This window comes from Nicotiana attenuata, chromosome 10 (assembly GCF_001879085.1).
Source record: "Nicotiana attenuata strain UT chromosome 10, NIATTr2, whole genome shotgun sequence".
Lineage (NCBI taxonomy): Eukaryota > Viridiplantae > Streptophyta > Magnoliopsida > Solanales > Solanaceae > Nicotiana > Nicotiana attenuata.
Genome location: NC_031998.1, coordinates 16,786,983 through 16,801,327, shown reverse-complemented (window position 1 = coordinate 16,801,327; position 14,345 = coordinate 16,786,983). Strand labels below are relative to the sequence as shown.

Below are 14,345 nucleotides of genomic sequence, written 5' to 3'. Positions count from 1 at the left end.
CCGGAATGCGTGTTGGGCTGGCGTAGGGAATCGCCCCCCCTTGGGGAGCCGACCTCCCGGAACGGATGGCATCTGCCATAAAAACTAGCCTTGACTCCCGACGGGGCTCGCTCGCCCCCTCGTCTTCTGTGGCTATCCCCTTGCCAGTTATCAACCGGCGTCTTTTCCTTTCCGGCGGCTCCTCGCCCTCAAAAGTCTCCTCCACAGGCCGTGGGGATGGCATTGAAGGAGTCGCTTCACTTGTGGACACCGCCACGGGCAGCGGTTGTGGAACCTCCGGAGCGCCATCACTGGGCGAGCCACAGGGTATGTATCCGTCTTCAGAGTCAGTCCTCGCCCCAGGCGAGGTGACGACGTTCTTCTTCTTCTTCTTAGGGGCGCTCCGACCTGCCAACACGAATAAGTCAGGTAACAAGAACGTAGGAAACTCCCAAACCGTAGCCAAAGAATTACGTGATGAGCCGTAGTGTTGAAGAAATGCAGCCCAGGTACGGCATTCCTCCGCATAAGGTATTATTCTTTCCACCCATGATTTAATGTCATCAGTAAATTGGGGTGGGGAAGCCCTCGCTGCGAATAAAAAAGGGGGAAAAGCAAAGAAATCACAATGGCCGTATGGTCAAAAGCGCAAGCAGTCCTGAATTCTACAAGTAAAAAATACTTACGTTCTGGATTCCATCTCTCCGGGAACCCTTCGGGATTCGACACTAGGTGCTCCGTCCTGATGTAGAAATATTTACGCCAAAAGCGGCGGTTGGTCTTGTCATCAGCTTTAACAACCAAGCCCCTTGTGCCACGACTTTTTAACTGCAGCATGGTACCCCTCAGGTAACCAGGGCTGAATAACTGTAAGAGGTGGTGGACCGAGACGCTGCACTCAGCCCTGGCCGCATAAGTGGTCATAATACGGCACACCTTCAAGGTGTAAGGAGTGAGCTGAGCCGGACACACGTTGTAAAAATGGCAAAGCTCCTCCATCAGAGGGTAGATTGGAAGATTGTAACCGATCAAGAACGGGTACTCATAGAATGTGCAGTACCCAGGCCGGTGCACATTGGCATAGTCCGTCCCGGCCGGAACCATTTCTACGTGGTCCGGAATATGATGCGTCTCTAGAAGATCATCTAAGTGGGATTGTAATAAAACGCTGTGCTCCCAAGGAAGGTCTGGGCTTTTAGTTGGAAAATCCCTGCGAGCATGCATCTCCTTCGGAAGGACGTTGTCTACACTGAGAGGAACAAGGGCCTTCTCTGCGTTTTCCCCTTCACCATCGGAAGATGGCGGAACCCTAGACGGGGCATTATCTTTGGCCTTTTTACTACTCTGTCCACGTTTTGTCATGATTATCCTACGTAAGAAACGAAGCACTGACGATAGGAAGTATGGTTTCAACAGAATTGGGAGAGTCCCTCACTAAATAACGGTTACAGGAAAGAAAGACAAAGGAGTAAATCAGAAAATGCTTTCCGAAGGTTTGAAAGTTGAATCGAATCGAACCTCTCTCCTATTTATAGGGATAAGTTGCGCAGAAATCGAAGAGTCATGATTCAAAACGTGCACGGGAACCCAAAATGTCACATCATCCTCTGAACCGCCTCGGGGGCAAATATAATAATGACGCATACAGGCGATGACGTCATTCCAAAAAGAAAGCCACGCGTCAGTGGCTCAACAACGTCATACATTTCACCTCATTCATATTGCCGCCCCTGGTCGAGGTCAAATTCTTCTAAGCCGAGGTTCGCATTTCCGCCCATCGAAGACGCCCACCGAATGCGTCTCCAACGAGCGGAGGGACTAACTGTATAGGGTCAAATTTTACCTTTAGCGTCTCTACGCCAGTGGGTACGCCCAGTGAGTGTACGCCGACTAACGTAGTGGGTACGACTCGGACGTGGGGACAAAAGCGACATCGTTTAGGACTCAGTGTCTTCACTAGGGAGACGTTACCTATTTTTGTAACTTTTTGATTATTTCGAGGAAGGTCTCTTATTATATAAGGGAGACCTTCACATTGTAAACAGGGGGATTCTGGAATAATACAGCTCTCTCATTATCTGACTCTCTCTCTCTATCTCTGTCTCAAACGAACATATTCTCTTGAGTTCATATTATCACTTTATAATACTAGATCTACAACAATAACATCATTTTTACATCTCTGGGTCTACTATATTTGATTACGATTTACCCTTCCCTTACTTTCGATTGTTTTCTAGCTTACAAAGTACATTGTTAACTTTTGAGCCAAACAATGTCCTAGATTTGATTTCACATATGAAGATTTGAATTTATTTTTGTGAACTTTATTTGTTATAAAAATATGACATTTGACATTCTTTTATCATAGTTATTATTAGTTGCTTGATTGATTTGACAAGGTACTTGATTAAATTTTGAGAGTTGTCATTGTGTTATAGATCATGATAGTGAGAGTAAAGTTTTTTGTTAGTTTATCTGAATTTGTTCTTGATCATAATATCATTAATTCAGCATTAGTGATCCAGTTAGATCAATAATTATAAATTTTCGATAATTCCTAATGATTATAATTATTATGAATTTTCAATAGTCTTGAAGAATGACTTTTCTTTGACATAAGATCATCATAATAATCAAAACATTATTTATTGCCCTTTGAAATCAGATACCTATGGCCTTAGGGCACCAGTTGAATGGATATTGAATATGATTAAATATTTGTAAAACTAGAGATTGATCAAGACGGAATCTGTCAACTCTTGGTAATAAGTTTAAACTCTATGATGTCATGAACTATAAACAATCAAATTAGAACCTTAGCCGGGGCAACTTAACGAAAAAAAGTAAAGAGTTTTTCTTAAATCATTCAATGATAATTTCTTTCATGACATAAACACAGAGTTGATCGTCTATTAGGATATGACAACTAGACCATATCCTAGGATAACTCGGAGCTATAAGGACAGAAGAAAATACTATATTATTCTTCTACGGGTCCTTAAGTAAAGTTGGATACTTCAGTCTACCCGGTCATTAAGGAGTGTTACCTTTGACTAGAATATTAATCTGATCAATTTACTACCAGTTTAATATTGAACCTATGAGATTGCACACTCATGAATGTTCTGATATTTGCTAAAGGATTAATTAATTTATTATTTGATAGTTAAATACAGAACAATTAGTCAAATAGATAAACTTATTAGTTAGCATAAAGAATATAATTAATATTGTGAACATACTGAAGTTTTCTGTTTAAAGTAAAATATTAAATTATATCTCTTGATTGAAATTTATATGATATATATTTATACTCATAATTAGTGTTTGTTTATATAGAAAATGGCCAAACCTACCCTCAAACTATTCGATTTGGTACAAATATGCCCTCCGTTCACCTAGTGAGCCAAAAATACCCCGACTGTAATTTTTCTGGTTCATTTATGCCCATATGACTAACCGTCAATGCCAAAAAAAAAAAATTACACGTGACAATTTCTTATTGGTCCAATTTTAAACCTGACCCAATTAAATAAACCCACCCATAACCCCTTTTTTATCCAACCCCAAAATCCGACCCGCCAAAAAATAATAAATATCAAACTCTTGGTTGTCAAAAAATTAACTTTTCCATCTTCTCAACTCTACCACTATCATTGCTGCTACCACCCCCTCCATAGCAATCACACTGATACCACAACCATGACTCTCATGTTTGGTCTGTTCCTCAATTTCCATAGAATAACAACAAGAATGCTATGCTAATCAAAAGGGTCCGATTAGAAAATCTTTACTTTTTGATTTAGGGTGTGTTTTGGTATGAAGGAAAAAATTTTCCGGAAAATATTTTCCAATTTTTCCATGTTTGGTTGGCTTAAATAGTTTGGAAAACATTTTCCTCCAATTGGAGAAAAATATTTTCCTTATCAAGAGAAGGGAAAACATTTTCCAAAACCCCTTCTCAACATTCTCCACCCTCACCAAACCCCCCCCACCCCCCAAAAAAGTTTTTTTTTTTCTTTTAAATTTTAATTTTTCTGTTACCACCCACCTACTACCCTCCACCCCACCCACCCTCACCAACCCACCCTCTCCAAAAAAGTTTTTTACCTTTTTTTTTTTGCAATTTGGGAATTTCTATTTTTTTTTTTTTTTTGCACCACCCACCCCCACTCTCCCCTATCCCCTACCCCCAAGCCCCCTCCCCCCCTCCCCCCGGACAAAAAAAAAAGATTTTTCTTTTACTTTTTTTTTGTAATTTTCAAAATTTTTTGCTTTTTTCAATTTTTCTGCCTCCCCCCTCCCCCCCCTCCCGCCCCTCCCCCCGAATAAAAAAATATTTTTAAATAAATTTTTTTACCGGTTTTAAAGGTTCAAATTTTACAAGTACCAAAGTTATATGAGTTCGGAGGTTTATGTGTTTGGAAGTTTATGGGTTAGAAATTATAAAGTATACGGATTCGAAATTCCGCGATTTCGAAAGTTTAGCCGGTTCGAAAGTTATGAAATTTGTGGAATTCGGAAGGTTGTTGGTTTGAAAGTTTATGGCTTCATGTTTATTATATCTAAATTATTTATGAAATACTCTTGAGAAGTCATTTTCCTTAATTTGCGTACCAAACACCCGGAAAATGATGAAGATATACTCTTGTTTTCCAAAAAATATTTTCTTGGAAATATTTTCAACGGAAAATATTTTTCGTTTACAGTCCAAACAAGCCCTTCAATGTTCCTTTTTTGTTGTGAAAATGGGATTTTTGTTTAAGAGGGTTACGTCGACCATAAAAAACTTAATTTTCTACAATAAATTAACCATCTCGGTCTAACATTCTTATACAGATTTTTACAAAAAAAATTCACAAAAATTGTGAAAGAGAAATATTAGACGATTCAGGAATTGGAATAAATGGGTTTTTTTAGTTATCTTTAACGAGGAGTGAAAGAGGAAATCGTGATTACCTGTAGAACATAAACTTTAATTGCATACCAAGGATCTTAAAAAATAGAATATCTTAGCATAAAATTGTTTATAGAAAACATAACTGAATCGTAAACCATTATCACGAAAGCGAAAGCGTTAATCAAGTAAATTGGTTTTTCCGCCCCTTGCCCTATACTTTACGTTACGCCGCCTTTAGTGAGGAAAGAGAAATAAACCATAAGGTAACCCTAATGGGTGGGAAGAGGAGCAATTTATAAAGGTTCTTTACTTAATCCAGTACATTCCATCAAGTAACCAATCAGACGAATGAGATTTATTCATAAATTAAATATTAATTATGGGGCCTTAAAACTTATTGGGCCCACCAATAAAACGTAAGAGAAATATCTTACATTCTCCCACTTGGCCCCATTAATCACATAATATTAACATTTAACGTATAAGAACATAAGTTGGCGCATTAAACAAATCTCTTTTATCATGTCCATCATAAATACCATAATAACGATAAACTATTAAATGTGAGTTATGGCGGCCATATATATTTGTCTACATACTCCGCCTTCCATATACTACAACATTATCAACTCATCATACCAGGGTCCATAAGGTATAAAATAGTACGGCCACAATAATGTCTCAATTGAGACTTATCCTGTAATATCTCAAAATAATAATGTGTACACCATTATGAGAACATGAAATCATTAATGTATATCAGAAATGAGCTCAGAGTGTCAAAACATCATAAATTCGTCAATCATAAATACAGCAAGACCCATTCTATGTAATGTTCTTTAAATATCTTTGGTTGTAAACCTTTCGTTAATGGATCTGCAATCATGAGATTAATTCTAATATTGTCACGACCCCAACCCCGGTCGTGATGGCGCCCAAACACATGCTAGGCAAGCCGACCAATCCAATAACCTTGACCATTTATACAACTCATGAATTTATTTAACACAGTTAAAATTAATAAGTAATAATACCTGAATATCTAAAATAAAGTTCGAACATGCGGAAAATCCAAGTAAAAATAAAACTACTACACAGCGCGAAGAATCCGGTGTCACAAGTCTGAGCCTCTAATATACGAGTGTCAACCTATACATAATAAGTCTGAAGAAATGCGGAATAAAATAAATAGGATAGATGGGAAGATCAGGACTGCGCACGTCATGCAGCTACCTTGATGCTCTCGGATATGATGCTCAACAGGGAAAATCTCACTCAGCCTCAGTGGGTGCACCTGAATCTGCACACGAGGTGCAGGGATTAAAGTGAATACTTCCAACTCAGTGAGTAATAAACGTAAATAAAGACTGAGAATAAGAAATCCAGAATAGGCACAAAATAATTCTATAAATACAGCAACTTGAACCCAGCAGCATGAAATCCAGTGAAACAGTGAAAACAATTACAGAAATATAACAGCAGATAAGTAAATAAATGACAATTAATAGTATGCAATGCAACCATAGACAGTACTACTCTCCAGTACCCGCTGCGGCGTGCAGCCCGCTCCATTGTATTTATCAATCCGACGCTCACTGGGGGTGTGCAGACTCCGGGAGGGGCCCCTTATGGCCCAAGCGCAATAATATGCCATCTCGTGGCATCAACTAGGCTCTCGGCCTCATATCAATATCAGTATCATATCGTTGCGGCGTGCAGCCCGATCCCATACTCAGTCCAAAATCACATAAGCCTCTCGGGCACAATAATATAAAAATATTCAGCCTAAACTTCATTTAAAAATATTAATTAAGTTTCTAGTTTGAGAAAAATGACTGAGTTTGCAAAACAGTATTAAATTCTAGGACTGAGTTCAATTATCTGTAAATATGGTAAGAAACCAGTAAAATAAATCCCTGAAGGATTCAAGCAGTTGGCACGAAGCCCAATCATGATAATTAATCCATTTTTATAAGGATATCTACTAAGCTTCAATCAATTAGGTAGTAATTTTTATTAAGCGGGACGGACCAAGTCACGATCCCCGACGGTGCTCTACCCCACGCCCGTTATCCGGCGTGCAAGTCACCTCAACATAGCACTACAATGTGCAAACACGGGGTTTCAAACCCTCAGAACAGCATTTACATCTATTACTCACCTCAAGCCGGCCAAAGTCCTAGCTCGCTATGCCCTCGCCTTTTGAATTGACCTCCTCGTGTACCGGATCTGATCAAAATCACAATGAATACATCTCAATATGCTAATGGGACAATACCCAATCGAAAACAATTGAAAAATAGTTAAAATCTCGAAATTAGCAAAAACCCGAGCCCCGGGCCGACTTCTCGAAAATCAAAAAATTTCCCNCGAGTCTATACATATAAAGAACACCAAAATCGGAGTCCAAATGACCCCTCAAATTCCCATTTTAACTCTCTTAAGTTTTAAACCCTAACCTCCATTCTTAACCCTTGATTCCTTAATTTTTCAGTCTAAATTCACGTATTTGCACCATAAAATCGTGGTTTAAGTTCAAGAATCCTTACCTTATCGAATCCCCTTGAAACCCTCTTCAAAATTGCCCAAAACTCTCCAAGTCCGAAGTGAAATATGTTAACTCTTTCAAAATTCGCGAAGAAGACCAATTAAATATTCTGTCCAGTTATTTCCGCATCTGCGACTTCCGCTTTTGCGGTTATGAGTCGCTTCTGTGGTATAAACTGCTTCTGCGTTGACAAGAACGCTTCTGCGTCTCCCGCATCTGCGATTCCATTTTCGCTGATGCGGTTTCCCTTAGATTTCCAAAATTCCGCATCTGCAGTCACATTGTCGCATCTGTGACTCCGCAGATGCGGTCAGCCACTCCGCACCTGCGATACCTGCCGCTTCTGCGGCTCACCACCCGCTTCTGCAGTACCGCTTCTGCGGTCCCATTTCCGCAGAAGCAAAAATACCAGAAGCAGCTGCAATTTTCTTAAGTTCTCAAACCAAAACTCCCCGATAGCCATCTGAAATCATCCCGAGGCCCCCGGGACCTCAACCAAAAACACAAACATGATCCAACACCTTATTCAAACTTGCTCGAATCATCAAAACACCACAAATAACACCTAAACCATCAAATTACATCAAATTCAAGCCTAAGTTCATCCAAATCTTCCGAAACTTGCATTTGATCAAAAACCCGACCAAAACACCTCTGAATCAACTGAAATTTTGCACACACATCCCAAATCACCTAACGAAGCTACTCAACTCTCGGAATTCCATTCCGACCCTCGGATCAAATTCTCACCTATCAACCGGAATTCGCCAAAATACTAACTTCGCCAATTCAAGCCTAATTCTACACCGGACCTCCAAAATCAATTCCGATCACACTCCTAAGTCACAAATAATCCCCCGAAGCTAACCGAATCATCGGAATTCATATCCGAACCCTCTTACAAATAAGTCAACGTCCGATTGAATTTTCCAAAACAAACCTTCCTTAAAGAGACTAAGGTGTCTCATTTCCTTCTAGGACCAATCCAAATCAATTCATTCACACCAAACACTGATAATGAAGCATAAAGAAATAGAAATTGGGTAAAACGGGGCGGTAACACACGTGACGACGGGTTGGGTCGTCACATCCTCCCCAACTTAAACAAACACTCGTCCTCGAGCGAGTCAAGAAACATACCTGATGCCTCAAATAGGTGGGGTTATCTGCTCCGCATCTCCCGCTCGGTCTCAAAGGTAGCCTCCTCCACGGGACGACCTCTCCACTGCACATTCACCGAAGCAACATCCTTTGACCTCAACTTCCGAACCTGACGATCCAAAATGGCTGTCGGCTCTACATCATAAGTCAAGTCAACCTCCAGCTGAACTGTACTGAAATCTAGAACATGGGACGGGTCCCCAATGTACTTCCGGAGCATAGAAACATGAAAAGCTGGATGCACGCCCGACAAGCGGGGTGGTAAGGCGAGCTCATAAGCCACCTCCCCAATCCTCCTAAGTACCTCAAAAGGCCCAATGAACCGCGGACTCAATTTCCCTTTCTTTCCGAATCTCATAACACCCTTTGTGGGTGAAACCTTCAGTAAGACTTTCTCACCAACCATATAAGATACATCTCGGACCTTCCTGTCCGCATAACTCTTCTGGCTCGACTGCGCTGTACGGAGTCTCTCCTGAATCACCTTCACCTTCTCCAATGCCTCCTGAACCAAATCTGTCCCCAACAATCTAGCCTCCCCGGGCTCGAACCAACCAACTGGAGGTCTACACCGCCTCTCATACAAGGCCTCATACGGTGCCATCTGAATGCTGGAATGATAGCTATTGTTGTAGGCAAACTCTGCAAGCGGTAGAAACCGATCCCATGACCCTCCAAAATCTATAACACAGGCGCGTAACATATCCTCCAATATCCGAATGGTGCGCTCGGACTGCCCGTCCGTCTGAGGGTGAAAAGCTATGCTCAACTGCACCTGAGTACCCAACTCTCGTTGAACAGCCTGCCAAAACTGAGAGGTGAACTGAGTGCCCCGATCTGATATGATGGAAACGGGGACACCATGCAACCGAACAATCTCCTGAATGTAAATCTCTGCCAGCCGCTCTGAAGAATAAGTAGTGCAAACCGGAATGAAGTGCGCAGACTTGGTCAGCTTGTCCACAATCACCCAAATAGCATCAAATTTCTTCAGAGTCCGTGGGAGTCCGGTAACAAAATCCATAGTGATCCTTTCCCACTTCCACTCAGGAATAACCATCTGCTGATGTAAGCCACCCGGTCTCTGATGCTCATATTTCACTTGCTGACAATTAAGACACCGGGCTAAATACTCCACAATATCTCTCTTCATCCTCCGCCACCAATAGTGCTGTCTAAGATCCTGATACATCTTTGCGGCACCCGGATGAATGGAATACCGTGAGCTATGGGCCTCCTCCAATATCAACTCCCGAAGCCCATCCACGTTGGGCACGCAAATCCGGCCCTGCATCCTCAACACACCATCATCTCCAATGGTCACATCCCTGGCATCCTCATGCTGAACCCTGTCCTTAAGGACCAACAAATGCGGATCATCATACTGACACTCCTTGATGCGGTCATACAAGGAAGACCGAGAAACCACGCAAGCCAACACCCGACTGGGTTCTGAAATATCTAGTCTCACAAATCGATTGGCCAAGGCCTGAACCTTAACTGCAAATGGCCTCTCCTCAACTGGAATGTATGCTAAGCTCCCCATACTTACCGACTTCCGGCTCAAAGCATCGGCCACTACATTGGCCTTCCCCGGGTGATACATGATAGTAATGTCATAATCCTTAAGTAACTCCAACCATCTACACTGCCTCAAATTAAGATCCTTTTGCTTGAACAAATGCTGAAGACTGCGATGATCAGTGAATACCTCACAGGATACGCCATACAAGTAATGCCTCCAAATCTTCAGTGCATGAACTATAACTGCTAGCTCCAAATCATGAACGGGGTAGTTCTGCTCATGGGGCTTCAACTGACGAGAAGCATACGCAATAACTCTACCCTCCTGCATCAAAACACAACCAATCCCAACTCTCGAAGCATCGCAATATACCGTATAAGAGCCTGAAGCTGATGGCAAAACTAACACTGGAGCTGTGGTCAAAGCTGTCTTGAGCTTCTGAAAGCTCTCCTCACACTCGTCCGACCATACAAATGAGACACCCTTCTGAGTCAACTTGGTCAAGGGCGATGCAATAGAGGAAAATCCCTGAACAAACCGGCGATATAACCTGCCAACCCAAGGAAACTACGAATCTCTGTGGCTGAGGACTGTCTAGGCTAACTCTGCACCGCCTCTATCTTCTTTGGATCAACCTGAATTCCCTCGGTGGACACCACGTGTCCCAAGAAAGCCACTGAACCGAGCCAGAACTCACACTTGGAGAACTTTGCATAAAGCCTCTCCTCCCTTAATCTCTGCAACACAACTCGCAAATGCTGCGCGTGCTCCTCCTGACTACGCGAGTATACCAGGATATCATCAATGAACACTATGACAAATGAATCCAGATAAGGCCGGAATACACTGTTCATCAGATGCATGAACGCTGCTGGGGCATTGGTCAGCCCGAAAGACATGACAAGAAATTCATAGTGACCATATCTAGTCCTGAAAGCAGTCTTATGAATATCTGAATCCCTGATCTTCAGCTGGTGATAACCCGAACGGAGATCAATCTTGGAGAACACCCTCGCTCCCTGAAGCTGGTCAAACAAATCATCAATGCGAGGTAGGGGATACTTGTTCTTAATTGTTACCTTGTTCAATTGCCTATAATCGATGCACATTCTCATTGTGCCATCCTTCTTCTTCACAAACAGAACTGGTGCACCCCAAGGTGACACACTAGGCCGAATGAACCCCTTATCCAGGAGCTCCTGAAGCTGCTCCTTCAATTCTTTCAACTCCGCTGGTGCCATACGATATGGTGGAATAGAAATGGGCTGAGTGCCCGGCACCAGGTCAATACCAAAATCAATATCCCTGTCCGGCGGCATGCCCGGCAGGTCTGCAGGAAACACATCGGGAAACTCCCTCACAACTGGGACAGAATCAATGCTAGGAGTCTCAGCTCCCACATCTCTCACAAACGCCAAATAGGAAAGACAACCCTTCCCAACCATACGCTGGGCCTTCAAGAAAGAAATAACTCTACTAGGAATATAATCAGTCACACCACGCCACTCGATCCGCGGTACACCCGGCATAGCCAAAGTGACAGTCTTAGCATGACAGTCTAGGATAGCATGACACGGAGATAACCAGTCCATGCCCAAGATAACATCGAAGTCCACCATGCTCAATAGCAATAAATCAACTCGGGTCTCCAGACCCCAATAGTCACCAAACATGACCGGAATACATGGTCTACAAAAATAGTGTCGCCCACCGGGGTAGATACATGAACAGGTAAGGCAATGGCATCTGTCCTGCTCGGCATAGCGTAGAAACGAGCCTGGCCACCGCCTGATCGATCTCCACCTCTGGGACGACCCCTGGCTGCCTGATCTCCACCCTTAGCTGACTGGGCGGGTGATGAAGTAACTGGAGCAGAAGTCGTGGGCTGACCCCTCTGCTGATGCTGTCTGCCCCGAAGGCGAGGGCACTGCCTCCTCAAGTGACCAAACTCTCTGCACTCGTAACAGCTGCCCGGTACTGGAGATGGGGACTGACGGGAACCCCTCGCACCGGAGTGACTAGCAGATGCACTCGGCGCGGAAGAACCCTGAACTGATGGGGCATGAGATGAACTCTGAGCTGGGAGGGCGCTGAGTGAAGACTTACCCTGCTGGGGCCCATGATGACCATGGCCTGAAGATCCCCCACGATACTCTAGACGAGCCAACTGAGCAGGCCTGAAAGAACGACCTCTACCCTGTTGAAACTGACCCCTCGAAGGAGCACCACCAAAACTGCCCGATCCACGAGGCCTCTTAGCCTCCCTCTCCTCTCTCTCTCTACGGCGAACTGACTCGATCTCACGAGCAATGTCCACCACCTCCTCAAACGTAGCACCCAGTACTCTCTCTCTAGTCATCAGAATACGGAGATGGCAGTTAAGGCCATCCACAAATCTCCTAATCCTCTCACGATCTGACGGAACCATCCAAGTAGCATGACGAGCCAGCTGGGAAAACCTCATCTCGTACTGAGTCACTATCATATCTCCCTGTGTCAACCACTCGAACTGCCTACGCAGCTCCTCCCTGCGGGACTGAGGTACATACTTCTCCAGAAAAAGAGCAGAGAACTGCTGCCAAGTCAGAGGTGCTGCACCGGCAGGCCTACGCCTCTCAAAGTCCTCCCACCAAGTAAGAGCAGCCCCCGTGAACTGAAAAGTAGTAAATGTCACACCACTCGACTCAAGGATCCCTGCCGTACGGAGCATACGCTGACATCTGTCAAGAAAACCTTGGGCATCCTCGCCCTCAGCACCACCGAATGTCGGAGGCTGGAGCCTACCAAACCTCTCGAGACGATGCTGCTCATCGTCTGGCATAGCTGGAACCACGAAGCCCTGAGCTGGTGCAACCTGCTGAGCTGGAGGTGCCTCTAGTGTCTATAGTCCTTGCGCCGCTTGATCAGGTGTGCGAGCAACGGGGGTCTGATTGCCTCCCCCGGCCTGTGAAGTAGCTGCTATTGCTGTGGTAGCTGAAACCGCCTGAGCCAGGCCAGTGCAGATCGATAATATCTGAGCCAAGGTCTCTTGAAAACCCAGAATCACGATAGGCACAGCTGGTGCCTGAATAGGTGCTGCTGGAGTATCCGCAGCTAGAGCCTGATCCTGAGCTGGGAAATTAGTGTATCAGCAGGTGCTGCCCCGGCTACTCTGCCTCTGCCACGACCACGACCGCGTTCACGGCCTCTAACGGCCTCAGTAGGTGTCACTAGTGGTCGTCCGTCATGTCCGGTAGCTCGTGTCCTCACCATATGTGAGAGAATAGAATGATAGAGGTTTAGTTCTCAGTTCAACAAAACCGCACGACAAGAGTTTCAAGAATATGAAGTTTTCCTAAAGGTCTGGCAGCCTCTCGAGGATAAGTACAGACTGTCATACCTCCTTTTTCACTACACCCGCAAGGGCGTAAGGAGTTTTTCCACATAAAGGACAATCGGAACGGGATTTGTTATTAAAATTCAGAGTCGCCACTTGGGAGATTTATGGTGTCCCAAGTCACCGGTTGAATCCCGAACCGAGGAAATTATTACTCTATTAACAGTCCGCGAACCAAAAATCTGAGTAAGGAATTCTGTTAACCCGGGAGAAGGTGTTAGGCATTCCCGGATTCCGTGGTTCTAGCACGGTCGCTCAACTGTTGTAATTGATTTTATCTGACTTCAAAACATGTTCTAACTTATGTGCCTTTTATTAGTAAACCGCTTTTATTGTTATTTTTTAATAAGAATTGCAACGTCATGAAAATGCGTCTCGAACCACGTCGCTCCAGTGCACCCGTGATTGTCAACACATTTCAACTTCGTTGAGATTTGGATTTGGGTCACATAAATGTGCACCCACATTTAGGAAGGTAATATTATTAAAATACGCGCCTAAAGCAACTACGCGTTTATTATCTTTGGGGAAGACCGTGAAATTCGCTAAACGGTCCGCCCGAATTCTAAGATATTTTTAATATACTTAAGAGGGCCACGCAATGTACTATTTTTGTTTGGCGCGGCGCACCTCATTTATTTTAAAACCAACCTAAAGGACTACGATTTTTCTATTATGGTTTGTCTCTAAAAGGGGGCCTAATTAATTAATGTTATAAGATTTGGGCCTCAAGCCTCTACCATTCAGGGCTTCGTAATTGGCCTCAAAGAAGTTAATGGTACACAATTCAACAAGTGATTTAATTCAAAGCTAGGCATTCTTTTGGGCTTTGTTGAATTTTGGCCCAGAGAAG

At 43.6% G+C, this 14,345-nt stretch overlaps 1 protein-coding gene across 1 annotated transcript; it reads right to left on the bottom strand.

Moving 5' to 3' along the window:
• On the bottom strand, positions 10,806 to 11,225 carry LOC109233856 (RNA-directed DNA polymerase homolog; the record flags this gene model as incomplete). Its single annotated transcript, XM_019399708.1, has 1 exon — positions 10,806 to 11,225. A coding segment is annotated over exon 1 (420 nt), but the record flags the coding sequence as incomplete, so codon positions are not given.